This window comes from Aethalodelphis obliquidens, unplaced genomic scaffold (genome assembly GCF_003676395.1).
Source record: "Aethalodelphis obliquidens isolate GAN/ISIS:26980383/991018 unplaced genomic scaffold, ASM367639v1 scaffold9, whole genome shotgun sequence".
NCBI classification, from domain to species: Eukaryota; Metazoa; Chordata; class Mammalia; order Artiodactyla; family Delphinidae; genus Aethalodelphis; species Aethalodelphis obliquidens.
The window spans coordinates 24,323,701-24,344,674 of NW_020837953.1; the positions used below are offsets into that span (position 1 = coordinate 24,323,701).

Consider the following 20,974-nt stretch of genomic DNA (forward strand, 5'->3'; position numbering starts at 1 on the left):
CGCCAGGCAGCCAGGACACCTCCAGCCTCCCCCTGCCTCAGTTGACAAGAGGAGCCGCGACCCGCCAACCTAACCCAGATTATATTCAACGGGCCGGCCGAAGGAGCTTCGATTGGTAGGACAGGATGGGGGCGCGGCCTCATGTAGAAAGCCTCCTCTGGATTGGTGCAAATCGTTGAGGGCGGAGCATCCACTCCGGCTGGGCGCGAAAGCTCGAACGCCGCTGCCGGGCCGGAGACTGCGGGAGCAGCTGCGTCCCGGGTGCGGGGAGCGGAGACCTGCTTCTTCCTGAGCGGCGCGCTGCGGAGGCCGGAGTCATGACGGGAGAAGTGGTTTCCGAGGTGAGTTTATGCACTTGCCTCTATCTGAAGCTGCGGAGGCCCGGCGCGGAGGGGTGGGGTGGGGCAGGGGTCGAGCCGGCCAAGTGGGTCGTGGAGGCTGGGAGGACTACAGCTCCCGGCGTGCACTGCGGCGGCTCGGCTTCGCGGCCCTGCGGAGATAAAACTACAGGCCCCGAGTGCTCGGGACCCCGCGGTCGATCCCGGCGCTGGGATCCCCGCGCCTCGGTCCCCTCGGGGAGGTTGCTCCTGGTCTTTGCGGCGCGCGCAGCCCGCCGCCAGCCTCTGCTCAGCCCGCCCCTTTGGCGCGTTTCCTGCGGCGGGAGCTCTTCCTCCAACTGCGCCCCAAAAAGGAGGAGGACCAGGCCGAACCGGACCGCTAGGGTGAGGGGCAGCATTAACTGTAAATGGACGGCAGGAGTCTTAGAGACTTCGAAATTGGGTCTGGAAGAGGCCTCTGAGGTCATCACACAGGGTCCCAAGAGGTGAAGGTACCAGTCTCGGAGCCTTCCGGGAGGTGACTGGCTGGTCGCTGTCGGAATTGGCGTAGAAACGACATCTGTTTCCAGATCTGTGTTCTTTTATGGGGCTGAGACTGGAGTGAGACACTCGTCTTGGGAGCAAAATTTAACAGGGCGCTTTAAGATAATTTTTAAAATTAATTTTTACTGAAGTATAGTTGAATTATAATGTGTTAATTACTGCTGTACAGCAAAGTGACTCAGTTACACATATATGTACATTCTTTTTCTTATTCTTTTCCGTTGTGTTTATCACAGGATATTGAATAGAGTTCCCTGTGCTATACAGTAGGACCTTGTGGTTCAAGATAATACTTTAATGCAGTATTTTTAAAAATAAATGCAAAAAATTCCATTATTTGATTTTGAACAAAATATCAAACTTTGAAACGAAGACAAGATCCGACCCTGTGTTTGCACTACTCTGTCTCACTCACCTCACACTCATCCTGGCCCTGGTTCAAAATAAACTTTATTTACAAAAGCAAGCAGCTGACCTCATGAGTCATAATTTGTCCGTTTGATTTTTTATTTTAATATTGCACTAAAATATCTTGATTACTGAGTGTTTTGAGACCTTCTAGCCTCACCCTGTTCCTGGCCCTGAGTGTCGCTGGTTCTGCTGCAGATTGCCTAGAATACAGTGATTAACAGTATCACTATGGGGCTTCCCTGGTGGCACAGTGGTTGGGAATCTGCCTGCCAATGCAGGGGATACGGGTTCGAGCCCTGATCCGGGAGGATCCCACATGCCGCGGAGCAACTAAGCCCGTGTGCCACAACTACTTAGCCTGCGCTCTAGACACCACGAGCCACAACTACTGCACCACAACTACTGCAGCCACAACTACTGCAGCCACAACTACCATGCACCACAACTATTGAAGCCCGTGCGCCTGGAGCCTGTGCTCCGCAACAGGAGAGACCGCCGCAGTGAGTAAGCCCGCATGCCGCAACAAAGAGCAGCCCCTGCTCGCTGCAACTAGAGAAAGACCGCGGGCAGCAACGAAGACCCAATGCAGCCAAAAATAAATAAATAAATCTATATTTTTTTAAAAAAAAAAGAGTATCACCATGTATTGAGCTTTGTGGTTACCTGAACTCAGTTTCCATGTCCACAAATAGTCTTACTGCTTTCCATTGTTGGGAGGATCATCAGCATATACATCATGATCCTCAGTGATATTCCTCTGTTTGTGTTATTTTTGGTTATAATTTTAATAATTGTACTAAACATTCAAATCAATTTAATAGTTGTTTGAGAAGCCATTAGGGTGAGGCCTTGTGACCTATTACATTACAGATGTATTTTCCCCCTTATTAATAAGTTGATTCAGAGTTCTGTGAACCAAGCTTGGTCACTAACTAGTCAAGTCACCCAACATACCACCGTCTCCTTAGATTTTTCACTTGTGACTTAAAAAAATTTTTGGGGGGGGGCTGAATTTCAGACATAAACATCGAAAGGCTGTTATAATGAACCCATCACCTAACTTCAGCAATTATCAAATCATGCCAGTCTTGTTTCATTTATACCCCCACCCACTTCCCCCCTTACTGAATTATTGGCAGCAAATTCCACACATATTTCATCATGCATCTCTAAAAGGTAAGGGCTTTCCAAAAAAGATAACTACTATATTATTACCATACCTAAAAAATTTAGAATTATTGCTTGATATTAAATAGCTAATCAGTGTTTAGATTTCTTTGACTCATACATATACTTTCAATTTGTTTGAATTAGGATCCGAACATGGCCCCTGCATATTGCAGTCGGTGATATGTGTGTGTGTAAATATCTTTACTCTCTTTATAAGTCCCCCTCCCTCTCTTTTTTCTTGCAATTTACTGTTAAAGAAACCACAGAGTTTGTCCTGTAGAGTTTCCCACACCTGGATTGCCTCTCTGTGATGTTATTTATCATGTCATTTGGATACACTGAGAAACACTTCACACAGTAAAACGAAATAAGTGCTTGATTCTTTAAATTTATTTACTATAACTCAAAATAAAGAGTTGGTCCTATAATAGCCTTCAAAGGTGAACAATGAATTTTAGTTTGTTTTCTTGTCCAGTAATTCTTTTTTTTTCCTTTTATAAATTATTTTATTTATTTATTTTTGGCCACGTTGGGTCTTCGTTGCTGAGCGCAGGCTTTCTCTAGTTGCTGCGAGCGTTGCAGTGCGTGGGCTTCTCATTGTGGGGTCTTCCCTTTTTTGTGGAGCACGAGATCTAGGTGTGTGGCTTCAGTAGTTGTGGCACATGGGCTAAGTAGTTGTGGCTCTCGGGCTCTAGAGTGCAGGCTCAGTAGTTGTGGCTCACGGGCTTAGTTGCTCTGTGGCATGTGGGATCTTCCTGGACCAGGGATTGAACCCGTGTCCACTGCATTGGCAGGCGGATTCTTAACCACTGCGCCACCAGGGAAGTCCTGTCCAGTAATTCTTTTTTTTTTTTGCGGTACGCGAGCCTCTCACTGTTGTGGCCTCTCCCGTTGTGGAGCACAGGCTCCAGACGTGCAGGCTCAGCAGCCATGGCTCACGGGCCCAGCCACTCCGCGGCATGTGGGATCTTCCCGGACCGGGGCACAAACCCGTGTCCCCTGCATCGGCAGGCAGACTCTCCACTGCGCCACCAGGGAAGCCCATGTCCAGTAATTCTTAATGTCATCCTTTTGTTAAACCGCTGTATTGGTTTTTCCTTATTTCAGCCTGATGATCCCATGATAATTTGTGTATCTTTATGTACTTACAGCTTTCTGTCACCTGCTGGTTAATACAAATTATATTCTCATTTTCTAGGTTCACCTAGAAATCAATGATTCAAAACTCATTTCACAAGAAGAAGCAGATAGTCCTTCAGACAGTGGACAGGGCAGCTGTGAAATAGTTGGGCTCTTGAGTGAACAAGGTTTGTAACAGTACTTTTATTTTTAGGAATAGAATGTGGCAGCTTGGGTTGTAAGGGGACTGGATTAATTTCTTATTCTCTGATTTATTAAATTATTAATGCTTAACCTTGTTTGTTCTGTTTATTATAAAAGCAAAATAATAGTGCTTGTACCCTTTTGAAAATAACCATTTCTGTTATATTATTGAATGTATGAAGTGTCTAGAAGATACCATATTGCCTGGTTGAATGCATTCATCCTATAATAAAAGGACTTTTAACACCTGCCAGAAGGATCAGAACAGCTTTACACATTGTAAATATATATAATTACATTTCTTAGTAAGAGATATTTTTCCAGGGAAAGTGGTTTTCAAAATATATTTTTAGATTTGCTTTGCTACAATCAGTTCTTAGTGTTAGTTACATAATTTCACAAGGTGATATATCACTTGGCTAATTGGATATGTTTTTGAGGAGTATGGGGACTAGGAAGAAGGCCAATGACGGTAGACTCTAAAAAAAATTGTGTTTCCTCCAGATTCAGATGAAGAGATATTTGTGAGTAAGAAATTGAAAAGCAGGAAGGTGCTACAAGAGAGTGATTCTGAACAGGAGGGCACAAATGCCTCTCCAGAGAAAACTACCTATGACGATATAGAGGAGGAAGATAAGGAGAACTTACATGCTGGAAAAAATGGAAAAGTTAGAAGGATTTACAGAACTCTGGTGAACAGTGATGAGAGTGACATCGAGGAGTCTTTGTGTCAGGAAAATCTTGAAACCCAAGTGACACCTTGCTTAGAGCTGAGTCTCCAACCTGAAAACTCTGTGGATTTTACAGTTGACAGAAAGATTTCCAAAAAACCCATACATGATAAAGAAGGAATTGGAGGAAAAGCAAAAGTAAAATCAAAGCGAAGACTCAAGAAAGAGGAGAGAAAGATGGAGAAAATTAAGCAGCTGAAAAAGAAGGAAACAAAAAATGAGGTACATTTGAAAGAATAATTTGCTGTTTCTAAGGCAGGTTAATGTTTTAGAAAAAGTTGCTTTTAGGAAAAACAGTTGCTTTTAGTTCTTGAGGTTGTTTCTGCACTCGGGATATACGTTCGAGTTGATTGTCTTGCAATGAGGTATGTGATTTCAAATCCGTTGGTCTCATTCTCCATTTTGGATATGAGAGGACACCTTCCAAATAAATGGGTTTCTGATTTTCTTTGTGAGCACGTGGAGTTATTCTTTGCTGTTTCTGATCTGATGAAAATTAACTTTCATAGGATTTTTCATGCCTCCATCAGTCAAAAGTCTTGTTTGCTACCTGGAAAAACCATCCTCAAATTTTATAAGCCAGTTGCTTAATGAAGTATTTAATTGACTTTTCAAATACAAATGTACTATTTATTAAGTTAATTTTGGACAATTGTGTAAAATCACAGCATGGACTTCAAAGGATGACTATGGATTAGGAACCAGTGATAATGTTCTAGGATGCCATATACTTGTCTGTTGAGGAAGCATGAGCTTTTTCTGTCCTGATGCAAATTGCTATATGGTGTTGTAAAACATTGGATTTGAAAATGATTGGATCTTGCTTTTTCTTTGTGTTACCCAGGAAGATGATGTGAAACAGCTATTTAATGACAGTGGCTGTCTACTTGTGGATAAAGACCTTTTTGAAACTGGGTTGGAGGAGGAAAATAACTCTCCATTAGAAGATGAAGAGTCATTAGAATCAATAAGGGAAGCTGTGAAAAACAAAGTAAAAAAGCACAAGGCAAGTAAAAGATGACTGCAATTAGAGCTAACCCACTGCTTCTAACCTTTGCTTTGTTTTCTGATTTACTGTTGGAACCTTAATTTTTTTTTTTTTAACTGAAGAAAAAGCACGTGTCAATTGATTTCAGTTTTTCAGCTGTTAATTTTGGAATTATGCAGTACAAGTGATAGACGTGCTACGTTGTTTGGGAACTAGTATTTGCATTGCCCTAATAAGAATGTTGAGGAAAGTAAGATACTTTTATGTTTTGTAAGAAACAGGTAAAAAAGGGGTCAGAGATGTAAATTTTATAATCTGGTGGCCTCTAGGAAATGAACCTATAGGGTTTCAGGAAGGGTATCAAAGAGAAGCATCAGTCGAAGCATCGTTGTCTGGGCTTCCCTGGTGGCGCAGTGGTTGAGAGTCTGCCTGCTAATGCAGGGGACACAGGTTCGTGCCCCGGTCTGGGAAGATCCCACATGCCGCGTAGCGGCTGGGCCCGTGAGCCATGGCCACTGAGCCTGCGCTAAAAAAAAAAAAAAAAAAAAGCATCGTTGTCCTGAGTGTTTGGAAGCATAATCCTTCTTCCTGAGATTAGCTTCCTGGAAGTCATTGTACCTCCTTAGGGAAAGATGTAATAGAGAGGTGTAAGAAATGAGGGCCCAAGCTCCATTGGAGACAACTAATGTGTTTTCTAGGCATTAGAGGATGCTGTGTGTCTAACATTTTATATTTGATAATTATTGATTTAGCATTAATGTAGCGTGATGTGGTGTTGGAGTGCAAAAGCAGTCTTTGCGTAAGCAACATCCTCTTGTGTCAGTTTAATTTTTTTCCCTGTTAATGCATTTGCAATCTTCTCTTTTAGAGAAAGGAACCATCTTTGGAGAGTGAGGTCTATTCATTTGAAGAAGAAACTGAGTTATCAAAAGGCACCACGAGGAAGGTGACATAGAGCCCTATATAGTTGTCATGTTGAGCTCTTTTCCCAGGCGATTGTGGGTTTTTCAGGAGTTTTATTGTGTCTATCGTATTACCCTGATTCCTAGGATATTGCTTTGTGCATAGTAGGGACACAAATATGAATTGGACTGAATTAATTCTATGAGACTTGCAAATAAGTGAGCTCCTGAAGTTTATATTGTTTTGATCTTATTAATGCTTACTGTTCCCTCTCCATCCTCTTTTCTTGGAGAGAGCAGACTTTTATGGGATGAATATCTATCAACCTTTCTGGATAATAGCATTAATGTAATCTCACTTTTTGTTTTCTTTAAGGAAAGAAAGGCAGCCAAGTTAAGTAAGGAAGCATTAAAAAAATTGCATAGTGAGACTCAGCGCCTTATTCGAGGTAAAGAAACCTGTATGGTAAACACTGAGGCAAATCACATTATTTCTTTGTAAGCTCAACTTGGATGTTGGGGACTTTCCTTTTTTTTAACAATCTTAATATGAATGAGATTATAATAATCAAGTTTAGAATTGATCTTGATGAATGGCCATTGTTCTGAAGCCCCTGGAACATTAGTATAAACTGAGAAAATTTCCGGAACTGTAGTGGTGGTAATGAGGGAGTTTTTTAAAGGGTTGTCTATGGCCTAGCTGCATCAGGATCCCTTTTACAAACCTTTCAAATTTATAAATTCTTAGGCCCCACAGAAATTCTGATTCAGTAGGCTCAAAATGGGGTCCAAGAATCTCTATTTTTAAAAAACTTACTGGATCAATTTGATTTCACAGCTAATTTTAAAAGCCACTGGTCTTCAGGGAATTTTTTTGTAGTTGGAGCCTGCTTTTATTAAAGGCAGGTTTGTTTTCTATTTCTGAGGATGGCTTTGGTTGTTTAGTTAACTGATTGTAAAGTGACATTTCAGAATGTACAGTATATGTATTTGCTTGTTTTGTTCCATTTTCTAGAGGCTGCACTTAATCTTCCATATCATATGCCTGAGAATAAAACTGTTCATGAATTCTTCAAACGTAAACCCCGGCCCACTTGCCAGGGAAATGCCATGGCACTACTGAAGTAAGAAGCTTCTTTCCTTGTGATTATAATTTTCATAAATATTCAGTTCTGAGGCAAACACCTGGTGTAAAGATTCAGATTCCTCACTTCCTTAAAATTGATTTAAACGATTCATTACGTGCTAAGGGATAAGAATGTTTCACGTTTAGGATAATTTTCAACTCCAGGTTATTTTCCCTTCTCTAGGTCATCTAAGTATCAGGCAAGCCATCACAAAGAAATCACAGACACTGAAAATACAACTGAGATAAATAGTGACCACCATAGCAAAGATTCTGAGCAGACAACAGGTGCAGGATATGAAATGGAAATTAATGCACTCCCTGCAGTTTCAAAGGAACCCCAGATCACTACTGGATCAGATGAGTCTTGCAGTAAGAATTTGACAGGAAGTGAAGAGCTAGAAATTCCTGAGAAACAGGAGCAGAGTGATGCTAGACCTTCACCTGGGGACATCTCGGTGGCACAACAGGAATGCAGCTTCCTTGGGAATAAGGACAGTGAGGAGTATCAGGCTGGAGGGCTTGTGGCACCTGAACCTTGTGCCCTGGAGGAAGAAGAAGGCCTGAAAAAAACAGAAGAAGCAGATGAGAAGGTGGAAGAGCCCAGCCTTCAAACTAAATCAGCAGCAGTGGTGCCACCTGAAAAAGTGAGGAGGTTCACTGTGGATAGACTGAAGCAACTGGGAGTAGATGTTTTCATTCAGCCTCGGCTGGGTGCTGACAAAGATTCTTTTGTGATACTTGAAGAACCTGAAACCAACAGAGGTAATCCTGTGAATTGTGAGGAGCTTCTCTAGAGTGATTTGTTCTGGCAGCTTTCTAGTATTTGCCACTGTGGAGGACAGGGAATACAGGAGAAACAAATAATCACACATGGTCTTATTCTACAGATGTACCAGATACCAGATAGGAATCATTTAGATACATTTGGCAGGGTATTAGAATGTTCTAAACCTTGTTTAAATGGAAACCTGTTGACAGTCAATGTACAAAGCAGGGTACATTGCTGTTGTTTTATGGTATGACTTTGATAAAAGCATTATTCAGTTTTTCACAGTTAGAAATATCTTGGTTCAGCAAATTGTCTGCAAAACTGAATTTCTTTTCTTTCTTTTCATTCATTCAACAAGTATTAAACTATCCGCTACATGCAAGTTGCTGTAAGGCATACTTGAGAAATCTGACGTTTATCCTACACTTAAGGTACTTACGCTCTACCCGGGGAGATAAGCAGTAGGCAAATAACAGCAATACAAGGAAGGAAGTGACATCTTCTATCATGAACATGTGTCCCTGATAATTGGAAAAAGTTAAATAACATGGAGAAAAGGGAAGAGTATTCTTTGCTGAAAGAAACATTTAGAGTAAAGAATCATAGTAAAGAGGAGGGATAAGTTTCTTACAATAGATGATTAAAGAATAAATGGATGTAATTACTTGTTCACTGCCTTCCCCTTTATACTTTGAGTAGGGATCTTCTGGCTTGTTCCTTACTCTGTCCCCCGTGCTGCCACAGTGGATGACACATTTTAGGCAGCCATGTTTACTGAATGAATGAAAGAATGAATGAATGATCCTTCAAGAGAGAAATCAAGTATTACCCACATTGGGTAGACTTCCTGACTTGTCGGTAAAATTAGGTGTTCCCTCCTCTGCAATGTGATATGATAATTAAGAGCTGAGGCTCTATAGCAAGGTTGGGATCTGAATCTGGATTACACTATTCACTGTTTAAACTTGAGTCTGCTATTTGACTTCTCCAAGGCATCTTTTTTTTTTTTTTTTTTTGCGATATGCGGGCCTTTCACTGTTGTGGCCCCTCCTACCGCAGAGCACAGGTTCCGGACGCGCAGGCTCAGCGGCCATGGCCCACGGGCCCAGCCGCTCCGCGGCATGTGGGATCTTCCCGGACCGGGGCACGAACCCGTGTCGCCTGCATCGGCAGGCGGACTCCCAACCACTGCGCCACCAGGGAAGCCCCAAGGCATCTTTTTTAAAAAATGAAATAACGCTATCTGGTTCACAGGGCTTTAGTGAAGATTTGTTGAAATAATGCATACAAGTGGATAGCATAAAGAAACACTCAAATGGTGGCTGCTTTTTCTATTATCAGTGAAATTATTTACATCAAGACTCTCCTTCATTAACTAACATATGGTTGGCAGGTGCTAGGTCAGCCACAGTATCAGTCTTCGTTGATTGAATGGGTGGACTTTGTGGAAGTGGAGAAAAGGACGTTCTTAGAAGGGACAGAAAGAGCTCAGTGTGGCGCATATTGGGAGGACGTGTAAGTCAGTTTGACCAGAGCAGTTGCGGGGGTGGAAGGGTTTTGTAACAACTAGCATAGCTCTGTTAGCAAAGAAGTGTGGAAATAAGCTGTTGCCTAGAACAGGGAGAGAAAGTTTTGTTGTGTGGGACTAGAAGTTATCTAAATAGTCTGAGACTGAAAGGTGCAGTAGAACTTTCTGAGTACTTACTATCCTAATACTGTGAAATTTTTTTATATGGGACTAGAAGTTTTCTAAACAGTCTCAGACTGAGAAACAGAAAAGGGAAGAAACCTTTTTTTTGGCATACCTACTATATTAGACACTGATAGGTCTTTTTATTAGTTATCTTTCTTAATTTTCATAGCCCCAGATATTATTTTGCAAATGAAGAGCCTGAGGTTTGGAGAGGTTGGGTAATTTTTCCAACATTACACTTGGCTTTTACAGGGAACTAGCACAATGCCTGGCTCATAGTAGGCACTTATTTTTAACTCAGAATATGTTTTCCTTCAGAAATAGTATTTGACATGGATATTGGGTTTCCAGATCAGCCTGTTTCATAATATATGAAGTTAGGATCAACATTTATTCATTCATGCAATAAACTTTTATTTAGCATGGTGGGTGCTGTGTATGCAAGTTAGATGTAGTCCCTTCTCACGAGGAAATTAAAGCCTAGTAGGAGTAACAGGCAGAAAAGTCGGATGTTAAGTGCTGTGCATACTTTGAGCCTAGAGAAAGAGTTCCTCACAGGGAGTCAGGGAAGCTTCTGAAAGGAGCTCATACCTGAGCTGAGTCCTGAAAGCTGAGTAAGAGATACCAAGGCAGAGAGGTGAGGGAGGGCTTTCTTGGTGGAGGGGACAGAGCTACAAAAGACACAAAGACAAGAGAAAGCTCTGGTTAGCTGAAGTGAAGATTGCAAGGAGGTTGGTGACTAGAGGCCAGATCATGCAGGGTTTTTAGGTGGAGACATGAGCTAGAGCAGAGACTTTTCACTTACAGAGGAGATGAAAGGTGTTGGGAAAAGACGATGGAGGGAGAGGAGCTTGAACAGGGGTTCTATAGTGAGGAGGGTGGTGGTTGAGTCACGTAGTAAAGGGCAAGGAAAAGGGGTGCTCCAGTGGGTTGGTGGATGAAGAGTTTTGAGGGACCTGGCTTTCTCCAGAAGAATGAAGGCAACTCCTGCCTCACTCTTATTTAAGGTCCTGAGTAATCTTCCTCCCCTTCCACTTCTTTTATTCTCTTGGCACCAGTGATGAGCTGCCTATTTCTGTTCCCTTTCCACTGCCACTCCCTGTTGCTTCTAACTTACTGAAATAAAATAAAATGGGATGCAGACTTACAGCTTCTCACCCTACTCTTTGGTTTGCAATGTAAACATGCCCTCCTTTGGGATTGGATTTTTTCTATTAATAAATAATGTTAGGGACTCAGAATAAAAAGGTTTCTTTCCAGTTCTTCTCTTTTTCTACTAAGACGCTCTAGGGAGGGAAAACCCACATCTACATGCTAAGCACAAAACTACTAAAGTATGATTTGAGCGCATTTTAGAAAAAGAGCCAAACTTGGAGTATCTTGGACATTTTATCATGGAAAAGAACGCATGGCATGTGAAAATAGCCAGCATCCCTCAACCCCAAAGGAGCTTTTCTTCCTCTCCTTTCCTTTCCGTCAGCTCTTTTACACCAGATCCCACTATGGTATGACTGACTTGTTAAACAGAGTGAGAGAGGTAACAGCTAGCTGAGGGAGAAAGGAAAGAAAGTTCTGAGCAACAGCAGTGGGGAAGAAGGGAAAGGCCCTGTTGCTATTAGACCACTGAACTCATACTACGTGTGTGTGTGGCGGGGGGCGGGTGTATTCATAGTCCCGTTTATATACAAGTAGGGTGTGTGGTACAGGGACCACTTCTAACTGGGATTTCCTTTCTGATTGTACTGATTATATCTTTAAAATTTTGACGAAGAAACTTTTCCAGTCCTGCCGCTGACTTACATCACTCATTGCATTGATTGTTATTTTCTTTTTCCATTTTTTAAATTGACCTTACTCGTATTTAGTGAGATTGCTAATAAGCAGTGAAATGTTCAAAGAAGGGAATTTTTTAAAAGGAGACTGAAACCCATGAGAAATTAAGCCCTTGAATAATTGAGGAGTATAGTATTTTTTCTACCAGCTTAATACATTTTTAAAAAGAAGTGCACATACTTATTTTTATTTTTTTAACATCTTTATTGGAGTGTACTTGCTCTACAATGGTGTGTTAGTTTCTGCTTTATAACAAAGTGATTAGTTTCTGCTTTATAACAAAGTGAATCAGCTATACATATACATATATCCCCATATCTCCTCCCTCTTGTGTCTCCCTCCCACCCTCCGTGTCCCACCCCTCTAGGTGGTCACAAAGCACCGAGCTGATCTCCCTGAGGAATTGCACATATTTAGAAACTTCATTGTAAATTTCTACCCTAAAATGAGTTTTGAAGTATATTGAGGAAGTTGCAGCAGTCCGTTAGTTTGGGTTAAGTTATATGAATTGGACACAGGTGTTGGTAGCAAAGGAGATTTTGGTATTTCTCTGTGTGTGTTTTTTTCCCTACAAGTTTGTTGAACTTAAAAAACACAGCTTGTAATTCTTAACTGGAATCTTAAAGGCAAACTGACATACTGGTTGGCGTTTGGTTTAGAACTGGAAGCCTTGAAGCAGCGTTTCTGGAAGCATGCTAATCCAGCAGCCAAACCCAGGGCTGCTCAGCAGGTGAATGTGAACATCATAGTGAAAGATGTGGGCCCTGATGGAAAGGAAGAGCTCAAGGCAGATACGGTAGCTGTGACTTTGGCAGCTGAGAAGCTGGATGGAGCAAGCCACACAAAACCAGGTATTTGCGGTCATGGGGGTTTCTTTGTTTATTTTTTTGGCTGGGGGCGGGGATGGGTGCCTGGCTCTTTGTACTCTGGCAGGGCTTTATGGCTACTGAAGACCCTATAGTGAGACGTTATAGAATCTTTTTCCTTGGAGACTTTAGAGATGGGACAGCAGTACCTCTAGCATGATTCATGTGTGTAGCATTACCTAGTTGTGTGGGGTGGGTAAGAGGAATTATTTCTTAAACTAGCCTTTGTCTTATTGTTTAAAAAAATATATCCATTGTAGAAAATACATGGAATAAACAAAAAACTTCTACAATTCTCTATCAGAGACATCTTCTGTAACCATGTTTTATATCCTTTAAAACTTTTTGCATGTATTTTTTAAACAGACAGTACATGTCTGCTTAAAAAATAAAACAGTAATGCAATCATACTGTGCATTCTGCTTTGTAATCTGTATTAGGGACAGGTCTGTTTTTCCACTCCCACTTTGAAAACACGAGTAATATATCACATAGAAAAAAATTAAAACACTGAGGAAAAGGTATAAAATGAAAAATTAGTCTTCCCAAAGGCAACTTAACAATTTCTTGTGTGTTCTGGGAAAATTCATATGCATATGCCATTGTGTGTGTGTGTGTGTATGTGTGTGTGTGTGTGTGTGTGTGTGAGAGAGAGAGTGAGAGAGAGAGAGACATTGTACACTTATACTCTCTGCCAGGCACTGCTCTAGGTGCTTTACAGCAAATAACATTAGTGTCCTTATTTTATATGTGAAGAAACTGATATAGAAAGCATTTAAACAACTTGCTCAAATTTATATAACTAGTAAGTAGTAGAACTAGCAGCCTAATCCAGACCACCTAACTCAAGAGTTCACATATCAGGATACACATATTGCTTTGGGGCCTTTTTTTTTTTTTAACAGCTGTGTGATATTCCATTGTGCAAGTATAACATGATTTGTTTAACCATACTCCTATTAATGGACATTGTGTTTGTTTCAGTTTTGGTATTTCATACAATATTGCGTCCTAGTATCAGATATATGTTAGTAAATTTTGATGCAAAATTCCTTACAGTGGAATCAGTGAGTCAAAAAAAAAATATATATATATATATATCATCCCATTGTCCTTCAGAATAGTTGCACCGATTTACACTCTGAATCACGGTGTATAAGAGTTCCTGTTAAAAAAAAAAAAAGAGTTCCTGTTTCTTCCAGTTAATAACAGATATTATCAAGCCTTCAAATTTTTGCCAAATATATAAAAAATGGTATCTCATTATTTTGATTTGTATTTCTAATGAGAAGTGATGTTAAGCATTATTTTTTAAAATAATTTTTAATTTTATTTTTGGCTGCATTGGGTCTTTGTTGCTGTGCTCGGTCTTTCTCTAGTTGCGGCGAGTGGGGGCTACTCTTCATTGCGGTGCATGGGCTTCTCATTGCGGTGGCTTCTCTTGTTGCAGAGCACAGGCTCTAGGTGCGCGGGCTTCAGTAGTCGTGGCCCGCGGGCTCAGTAGCGTGGCTCATGGGCTTAGTTGCTCCACGGCATGTGGGATCTTCCTGGACCAGGGCTCGAACCTGTGTCCTCTGCATTGGCAGGTGGATTCTTAACCACTGTGCCACCAGGGAAGCCCTTACGCATTATTTTTAATTTTATTTACAATATATGTTCATTTTTCTGTGAACTACCAGTTCATATCGTTTGCCCATTTTACTCTCTAGTTGTTTCTCTTTTTCTTTAATGTGGATAAATTTATCAATATTTTCCTTCATGGCTTCTGAACCATAGACTTTTGAAGGCCCACTCCCCCCCACCCATCTTTTTTTTTTTTTACCCTTTTAAATAATAGTTTTATAATCTCTGTAATATATTATCCCAGGGTGTAGAGCATAATTATGGAAGTTATCTCCTACACTCAATTCATGATATTCTCCATTTGTTAAGATAACAAAAGCCTAGACTCCTAAGGTCTCTGATTTTCCTTTTGGGTTGCGTCTAGAACACCTCTGGAGTTGCCTAAAGTGGACACTTGTGTTGTTGTAGTGTGCAGTTGGTCATTACGTCTACAGCATCTCTTCGTATTTCTGTTCAGGGGAAAAGCTTCAGGTGCTGAAAGCTAAGCTGCAAGAAGCAATGAAACTCCGAAGGTCTGAGGAGCGCCAAAAGCGCCAAGCGTTACTTAAGTTAGATAACGAAGATGGATTTGAAGAAGAGGAGGAGGAGGAGGAGGAAATGACGGATCAGTCCGAGGAAGACGGAGAAGAGGAGGGAGAGGAAGCTTTGGAGGAAGAAGAGGCAAAAGAGGAGGAAGAGGAGGAAGAAGGCAATCAGGAGGTTTCTGGCAATTATGTGATTTTGTTACTAGATCATGATGAATAAGGAAGAGAGAAAATCAGATTTGAGTAAGAATATAATGAGCATGTTCAATTGTATAAGAGATTTCAGGGGCAGAGATAAATGTAGCTTATATGTACTTAAATATTAGTGCTTTCAGTCCTTTCAGCACCAGGGAACACCTGCAGTTCACAGAGCCATAGCCTTGGCTTCTACCTGTTGGTTTACATATTGTACTATTATACTGATATCGAAATGGTTTTGTATTAATAGAAATTTTATCTTTGTTGTTCATTTAGGTTTCTCTATTCAGAATAAAAAGCACTTTTAACCTTGGCCAGGTTGAGTTCTGGAATAAATTCTCAGACAGCCCGAGACCTTCCTGAGTTAATTTTATTCTTTGTTGAGGAAGGTATTTGTAGAAGGGCCTCTTGCCCTTTTTCTATAGTATTGTTTTCCACCTAGAGAAGACAGATGATGATAGGACTTTTGGTATTAGAAAAAAGAAAGTCGTCCTTGTTTGAACACTGGAGTCATTTAAAAGAACTGGTTAATGTTTAACCCTGGGTAAAGGAAGAGGAAAGCCGTGGCTGAACTGGGCAGGATGTCATAGTTTGTGGTTGGTTGGAGGTCAGTAGTTGTCCTGCAATCTCAGGCTAATCATGTAACCTCTCATTGACTCAATAAAATGATAATCCGGTTCTTTCATGATCTTGTGGCAGTTTTGGGAGGGTAAAGGTAAAGTAACATAAGTATAAAAGAGCTTTAGAAGTGTCAGCGTAAATTGTGTTAATGATAATGGTTAGACCGAGCTTCCTTCAGGTTTACCTTTTCAGATTTAAGATGTGGCTTGTAACTAAGCAGCCATATTTCAGGCTGACAGTGTGTCTGCTTTTAAATTTTTTGACTTGTATTATTCTGTTTTGGGGTTGTGTGATTGGTAAAGATTGCAGAATTCCTTCTCGGTAGTGAAGAAATAGAAACCAAAGATGAGAAAGAAATGGATAAAGAAAACAATGATGGCAATGGTGAAATTGGCAAGTCAGTTGGCCTTCTCTCTGTCCCCAAGCCTCTCTTGTCAGATTCTACCTTCCTTCTATTTAAGGACAACTCTTCCAAGATGGGGTAAGTAATTCTCTCTAAGGAAAGATAAGATTCCGTGGTATTTGCCCCTCTAGTAAGAAGCAGATACTCAAACAATTTACCTTCTTATTTTGTAGTTACTCTGCTAGTGAAGAAAAATCAGAAATAGATGAAAACTCAGGCAAAAGACCTAGCAAACTAGGTAAGTAGTGACTCTTTCGCAGAACGTGACTTTTCTCTGATCCTCCAGCTTTGACACTTAAGGACTACAATTCCTTAAGGTTCCATTTTTTGGAACCCTAGTGGACTTTTCCCAGTCTTACCTGTGGCAATGACAGGAATTTATGAATTAGAATATTTTTCTTGGTCCAGTTTTTGAAAACTTACCTGCAGTTTCCACGAGCATGTAATACGTCCTTAGTGAGTATGTGTTGATTGAACGAAACATGAAACATTTCTATCATATGTAGATCAAAGGAAGATGTGTAAGTGATTGGATAATGGAAAGAGTAATCATAGGCATTAGGCAGAAAGACAGGAACTTTCAGGTGTCACTTAGCTCACAGTGATAAACCCTGATTATATAATGTTATCTTAGTACCATAATTGACCTTTTTTTTAAAAAAATTTATTTATTTTATTTATTTATTTTTGGCTGCGTTGGGTCTTCGTTGCTGTGTGCAGGCTTTCTCTAGTTGTGGTGAACGGGGGCTACTCATCATTACGGTGCACGAGCTTCTCATTACAGTGGCTTCTCTTGTGGAGCACAGGCTCTAGACACGCGGGCTTCCGTAGTTGTGGCATGCAGGCTCAGTAGTTGTGGCTCGTGGGCTCTAGAGTGCAGGCTCAGTAGTTGTGGCAGACAGGCTTAGTTGCTCCGCGGCATGTGGGATCTTCCCGGACCAGGGCTCGAACCCGTGTCCCCTGCATTGGCAGGTGGATTATTAACCACTGCGCCCCCGTAATTGACCTTTAATGTAACGCTTTGGAACATGTGACTTGAGAGGTTTGCCAGTGGGTCTTACCTGACAGTTTCATTCTCAACTCTTTTTCCTAAACAAATCTAACTTATTTCTGGAATCATGCACTTAAAAGTTATTTTTCGTTAGATGAAGATGATTCATGCTCATTACTGACAAAGGAGAGCAGCCACAATAGCAGCTTTGAGCTGATAGGCTCCACGATTCCATCCTATCAGCCTTGCAACAGACAAACAGGCCGTGGGACCAGTCTTTTCCCTACGGCAGGAGGATTCAGATCTCCTTCCCCTGGACTATTTCGAGCCAGTTTGGTCAGCTCAGCTTCTAAGGTAAGATGGCAGTGGTTTTCTAATCTCCTTCTGCTTTTGCTTCCCACATTGCTAAATAAAGTGTGTCCAAGCCAACAACTCCCACCACATTGTGTATGTTTAGTTTAAAAAATCCACCCCTTTGTGTATTTTTATATATATATAAATTTATTTTATTTATTTATTTTTGGCTGCATTGGGTCTTTGTTGCTGCACGTGGACTTTCTCTAGTTTCGGGGAATGGGGGCTACTCTTCGTTGTGTTGCATGGGCTTCTCGTTGCTGTGGCTTCTCTTGTTGTGGAGCATGTGCTCTAGGTGCGCGAGCTTCAGTAGTTGTGGCTCACGGGCTTAGTTGGTCCGCGGCATGTGGGATCTGCCCAGACCAGGGCTCGAACCCGTGTCCCCTGCATTGGCAGGCGGATTCTTAACCACTGCACCACCAGGGAAGTCCCCCCGCTTTGTGTATTAAAAACAAGCCTCATCCAAGTTTCTTACTTTCTTGAAAATATTTTTCTTTATGCTCCTCTTGGCTATGCATTGTCCTCCTCAACTGCAATTGCCTGAGAGTAGATTAAATTTTACAAATAGCAGCTTCTGCTGTTGTCATGACAGTGAATGACATTTGTAAAATGTTTTGTTTTTGTTTGGTTTTGTTTTGGTGCCAGAGTTCAGGGAAGCTGTCTGAGCCTTCACTTCCCATAGAGGATTCCCAGGATCTGTATAACGCCTCCCCAGAGCCTAAGACACTTTTCCTAGGAGCAGGAGACTTCCAGTTCTGTTTAGAAGATGACACTCAGAGCCAACTGTTGGATGCAGATGGGTAGGTAGTTTTATGTTTCTGTGGGTGGATGGTGCTGGGTACGGCTTAATTTTGTTTAAAAATAAAGTGAGCTTCTGTCGCTCCATCTGTGCTTTCTCTTCTGAGAAAGAGAGGTGTACAGACCATTAGTATTACATTCCACACGTTTGAACAAAGTCTGTCTAGAAAATTAAAAGTAAATAGCATTGGGCTTCCCTGGTGGCACAGTGGTTAAGAATCCGCCTGCCAATGCAGGAGACACGGGTTCAAGCCCTGGTCTGGGAAGATCCCACATCCCACAGGCAACTAAGCCCATGCGCCACAACTACTGAGCCTGCGCTCTAGATCCCGTGAGCCACAACTACGGAGCCTGCGAGCCACAACTACTGAAGCCCGGGCGCCTAGAGCCCATGCTCTGCAACAAGAGAAGCCACCACAATGAGAAGCCCACGCACCACAATGAAGAGTAGCCCCCGCTCGCCGCAACCAGAGAAAGCCTGCACACAGCAATGAAGACCCAACGCGGCCAAAAATAAATAAATAAATAAATACATTTATTTTTTAAAAAAAGAAAAAGTAAATAGCCTTGCTGGCATTCTGATCCTTCAATTTCTGCATTGTATGAAATGCATAGCTCTTATAAGGTCATCAGATTTCTCTGCATCCACCCTACTATGTTAGGATTGTTGGGTAGGATTGAGAATTGACACTTTTGTGGCACATTACATGCATAACACCAAGCCCTACTCTAGCACCATTTGAAGCCAAAAATTATCCTTTACCCTTCACCTTTTTTTTTTAGAATTGGCTTTTTTCAAAAATTAATTTATTTATTTATCTTTTTAATTTTGGCTGCATTGGGTCTTTGTTGCTGTGCATGAGCTTTCTCTAGTTGTGGCAAGTGGGGGCTACTCTTCGTTGTGGTGGCTTCTCTTGTTGTGGAGCATGAGCTCTAGGTGTGCGGGCTTCAGTAGTTGTGCCACGTGGCCTCAGTAGTTGTGGCTTGCGGGCTCAGTAGTTGTGGCTTGTGGGCTCTAGAGCGCAGGCTCAGTAGTTGTGGTGCACGGGCTTAGTTGCTCTGCAGCATGTGGGATCTTTCTGGACCAGGGCATGAACCTGTCTCCCCTGCCTTGGCAGGTAGGTTCTTAACCACTGTACCACCAGGGAAGTCCCATGCCCTTTACCTTTCGAATAGGCTTTATTCTTTCATAAACTTCCCCCTCCCTCTTTAGATTGTCACAGGCTAAAGTGTGACACTCTTGTCTTCTGGTTCAGGATTCAGCTTCTAACTTTGGTATTGGAGATGAGTTCGGGCTTTTCACCCACCACTTTGTTTTTTTCCTGGAGAATTTCTTACACTCTTCATTGTGCTTGTAGGTTCTTAAATGTTAGAAACCACAGGAATCAGTACCAAGCTTTGAAGCCTCGATTGCCATTGGCCAGTATGGATGAGAACGCCATGGACGCCAACATGGATGAGCTGTTGGATTTGTGTACGGGAAAGTTCACATCTCAGGCCGAAAAACCTCTGTCCAGGAAGAGCGACAAGAAAGAGAACATGGAGGAACTTCTGGATCTGTGTTCAGGAAAATTTACTTCTCAGGGTAATTATCCAACAGAGCATCAGGCTCACCACAGCCAAATATCTTAAGTCAGTGTCCTTGAAAAGAAGCCCCTTACTGTCAGGTGAGAAAACAGAGCTGTGGTGGATTCTTGAGCATAGGTTGCATGCACTGCTTAGCTCCTGACATTCAGAGCTCTTACTTTCTTAGAGTGGTGAAGTATCAACTTAAAACTGCTTTAGCTTTGGCCATATGACTTGTCATTTATGGCTAATATATGTGCAAAGCTTAGAGCAGTGTCTGCTGCATAGAATATTTCATATAAATGCTAACTTATTACTTCCACCTGCACACCCCTTTCTCCCCCTCACACCTCTGCTAGAACGTAAGCTGTTTGGGAGCTGCGATCTTTGTTTTGTTTGCTGCTGTCTTCCTGGCGCCTGGCACATAGTAAGCACTAAATAAGGATTTGTTGAATGAATGAATGAATGGGGAGCTCTTTTTGGCAAGCTTACCTTAGAACTGTGTTGAGCCGGCATGTCTTCAGATGGCTGGGGAGAGAGGATAAAGCTGTCATTTCTTGGTGACAAATCTTTTTCTTCATCGTGATGTAGATGTCTCTACTCTGGCTCCATCAGAGTTAACTAAGCAGGAGAAGGAGAACAGTCTGGGTGATCCAATGGAAGAAGCACTTGCTCTTTGCTCAGGCTCTTTCCCAACAGACAGGTGAGTCTCAGTGATTGGAGGGAACTTGGCAAGTCCGGTGTTCTGATAAAATACTGGGGTAGGTTCTCTGGGCTCAGGAATAAATGGTCATCTTAGGGGCTTCATATCCTGTCTGAGAGTCTTGCAGTCTGTTTGAGTCTCATATTTGCATAGTAAGGAAATTATAATGCTTTCATTTAGTTGGTGGGGAACAGGGTAAAAAAAGGGCAAGAAAAAGCACATGAAAGTTCTCAACATCACTAATAATTAAGGAAATGCAGGGGCTTCCCTGGTGGCACAGTGGTTGAGAATCCACCTGCCAATGCAGGGGACATGGGTTCAAGCCCAGGTCCGGGAAGATCCCTCATGCTGTGGAGCAACTAAGCCCATGCGCCACAACTACTGAGCCTGCACTCTAGAGCCTGTGAACCACAACTACTGAGCCTGCGTGCTCTAACTACTGAAGCCCATGTGCCTAGAGCCCGTGCTCTGCAATGAGAGGCCACTGCAATGAGAAG

The 20,974-nt window shown here is 41.9% G+C and overlaps 1 protein-coding gene across 5 annotated transcripts in view; it reads left to right on the plus strand.

The window, feature by feature from the left end:
* The first annotated feature begins 221 nt into the window (after positions 1–221).
* Positions 222–20,974, plus strand: part of CLSPN (claspin) — a 33,950-nt gene continuing 13,197 nt past the window's right edge. For all 5 annotated transcript variants that reach the window (XR_003433319.1, XR_003433320.1, XM_027109128.1 and 2 more), the window contains exons 1-16: positions 222–341; positions 3,661–3,769; positions 4,290–4,738; positions 5,361–5,522; positions 6,373–6,450; positions 6,783–6,855; positions 7,422–7,530; positions 7,717–8,297; positions 12,490–12,681; positions 14,777–15,018; positions 15,965–16,143; positions 16,239–16,303; positions 17,211–17,410; positions 18,056–18,210; positions 19,567–19,793; positions 20,366–20,477. Coding sequence is in view for 3 of the 5 variants with exons in the window: in XM_027109128.1 (XP_026964929.1) it covers positions 318–341; positions 3,661–3,769; positions 4,290–4,738; positions 5,361–5,522; positions 6,373–6,450; positions 6,783–6,855; positions 7,422–7,530; positions 7,717–8,297; positions 12,490–12,681; positions 14,777–15,018; positions 15,965–16,143; positions 16,239–16,303; positions 17,211–17,410; positions 18,056–18,210; positions 19,567–19,793; positions 20,366–20,477 (2,957 nt within the window). In the remaining 2 variants the exon portion in view is untranslated. The remainder of the gene's footprint in view (positions 342–3,660; positions 3,770–4,289; positions 4,739–5,360; positions 5,523–6,372; positions 6,451–6,782; positions 6,856–7,421; positions 7,531–7,716; positions 8,298–12,489; positions 12,682–14,776; positions 15,019–15,964; positions 16,144–16,238; positions 16,304–17,210; positions 17,411–18,055; positions 18,211–19,566; positions 19,794–20,365; positions 20,478–20,974) is intronic.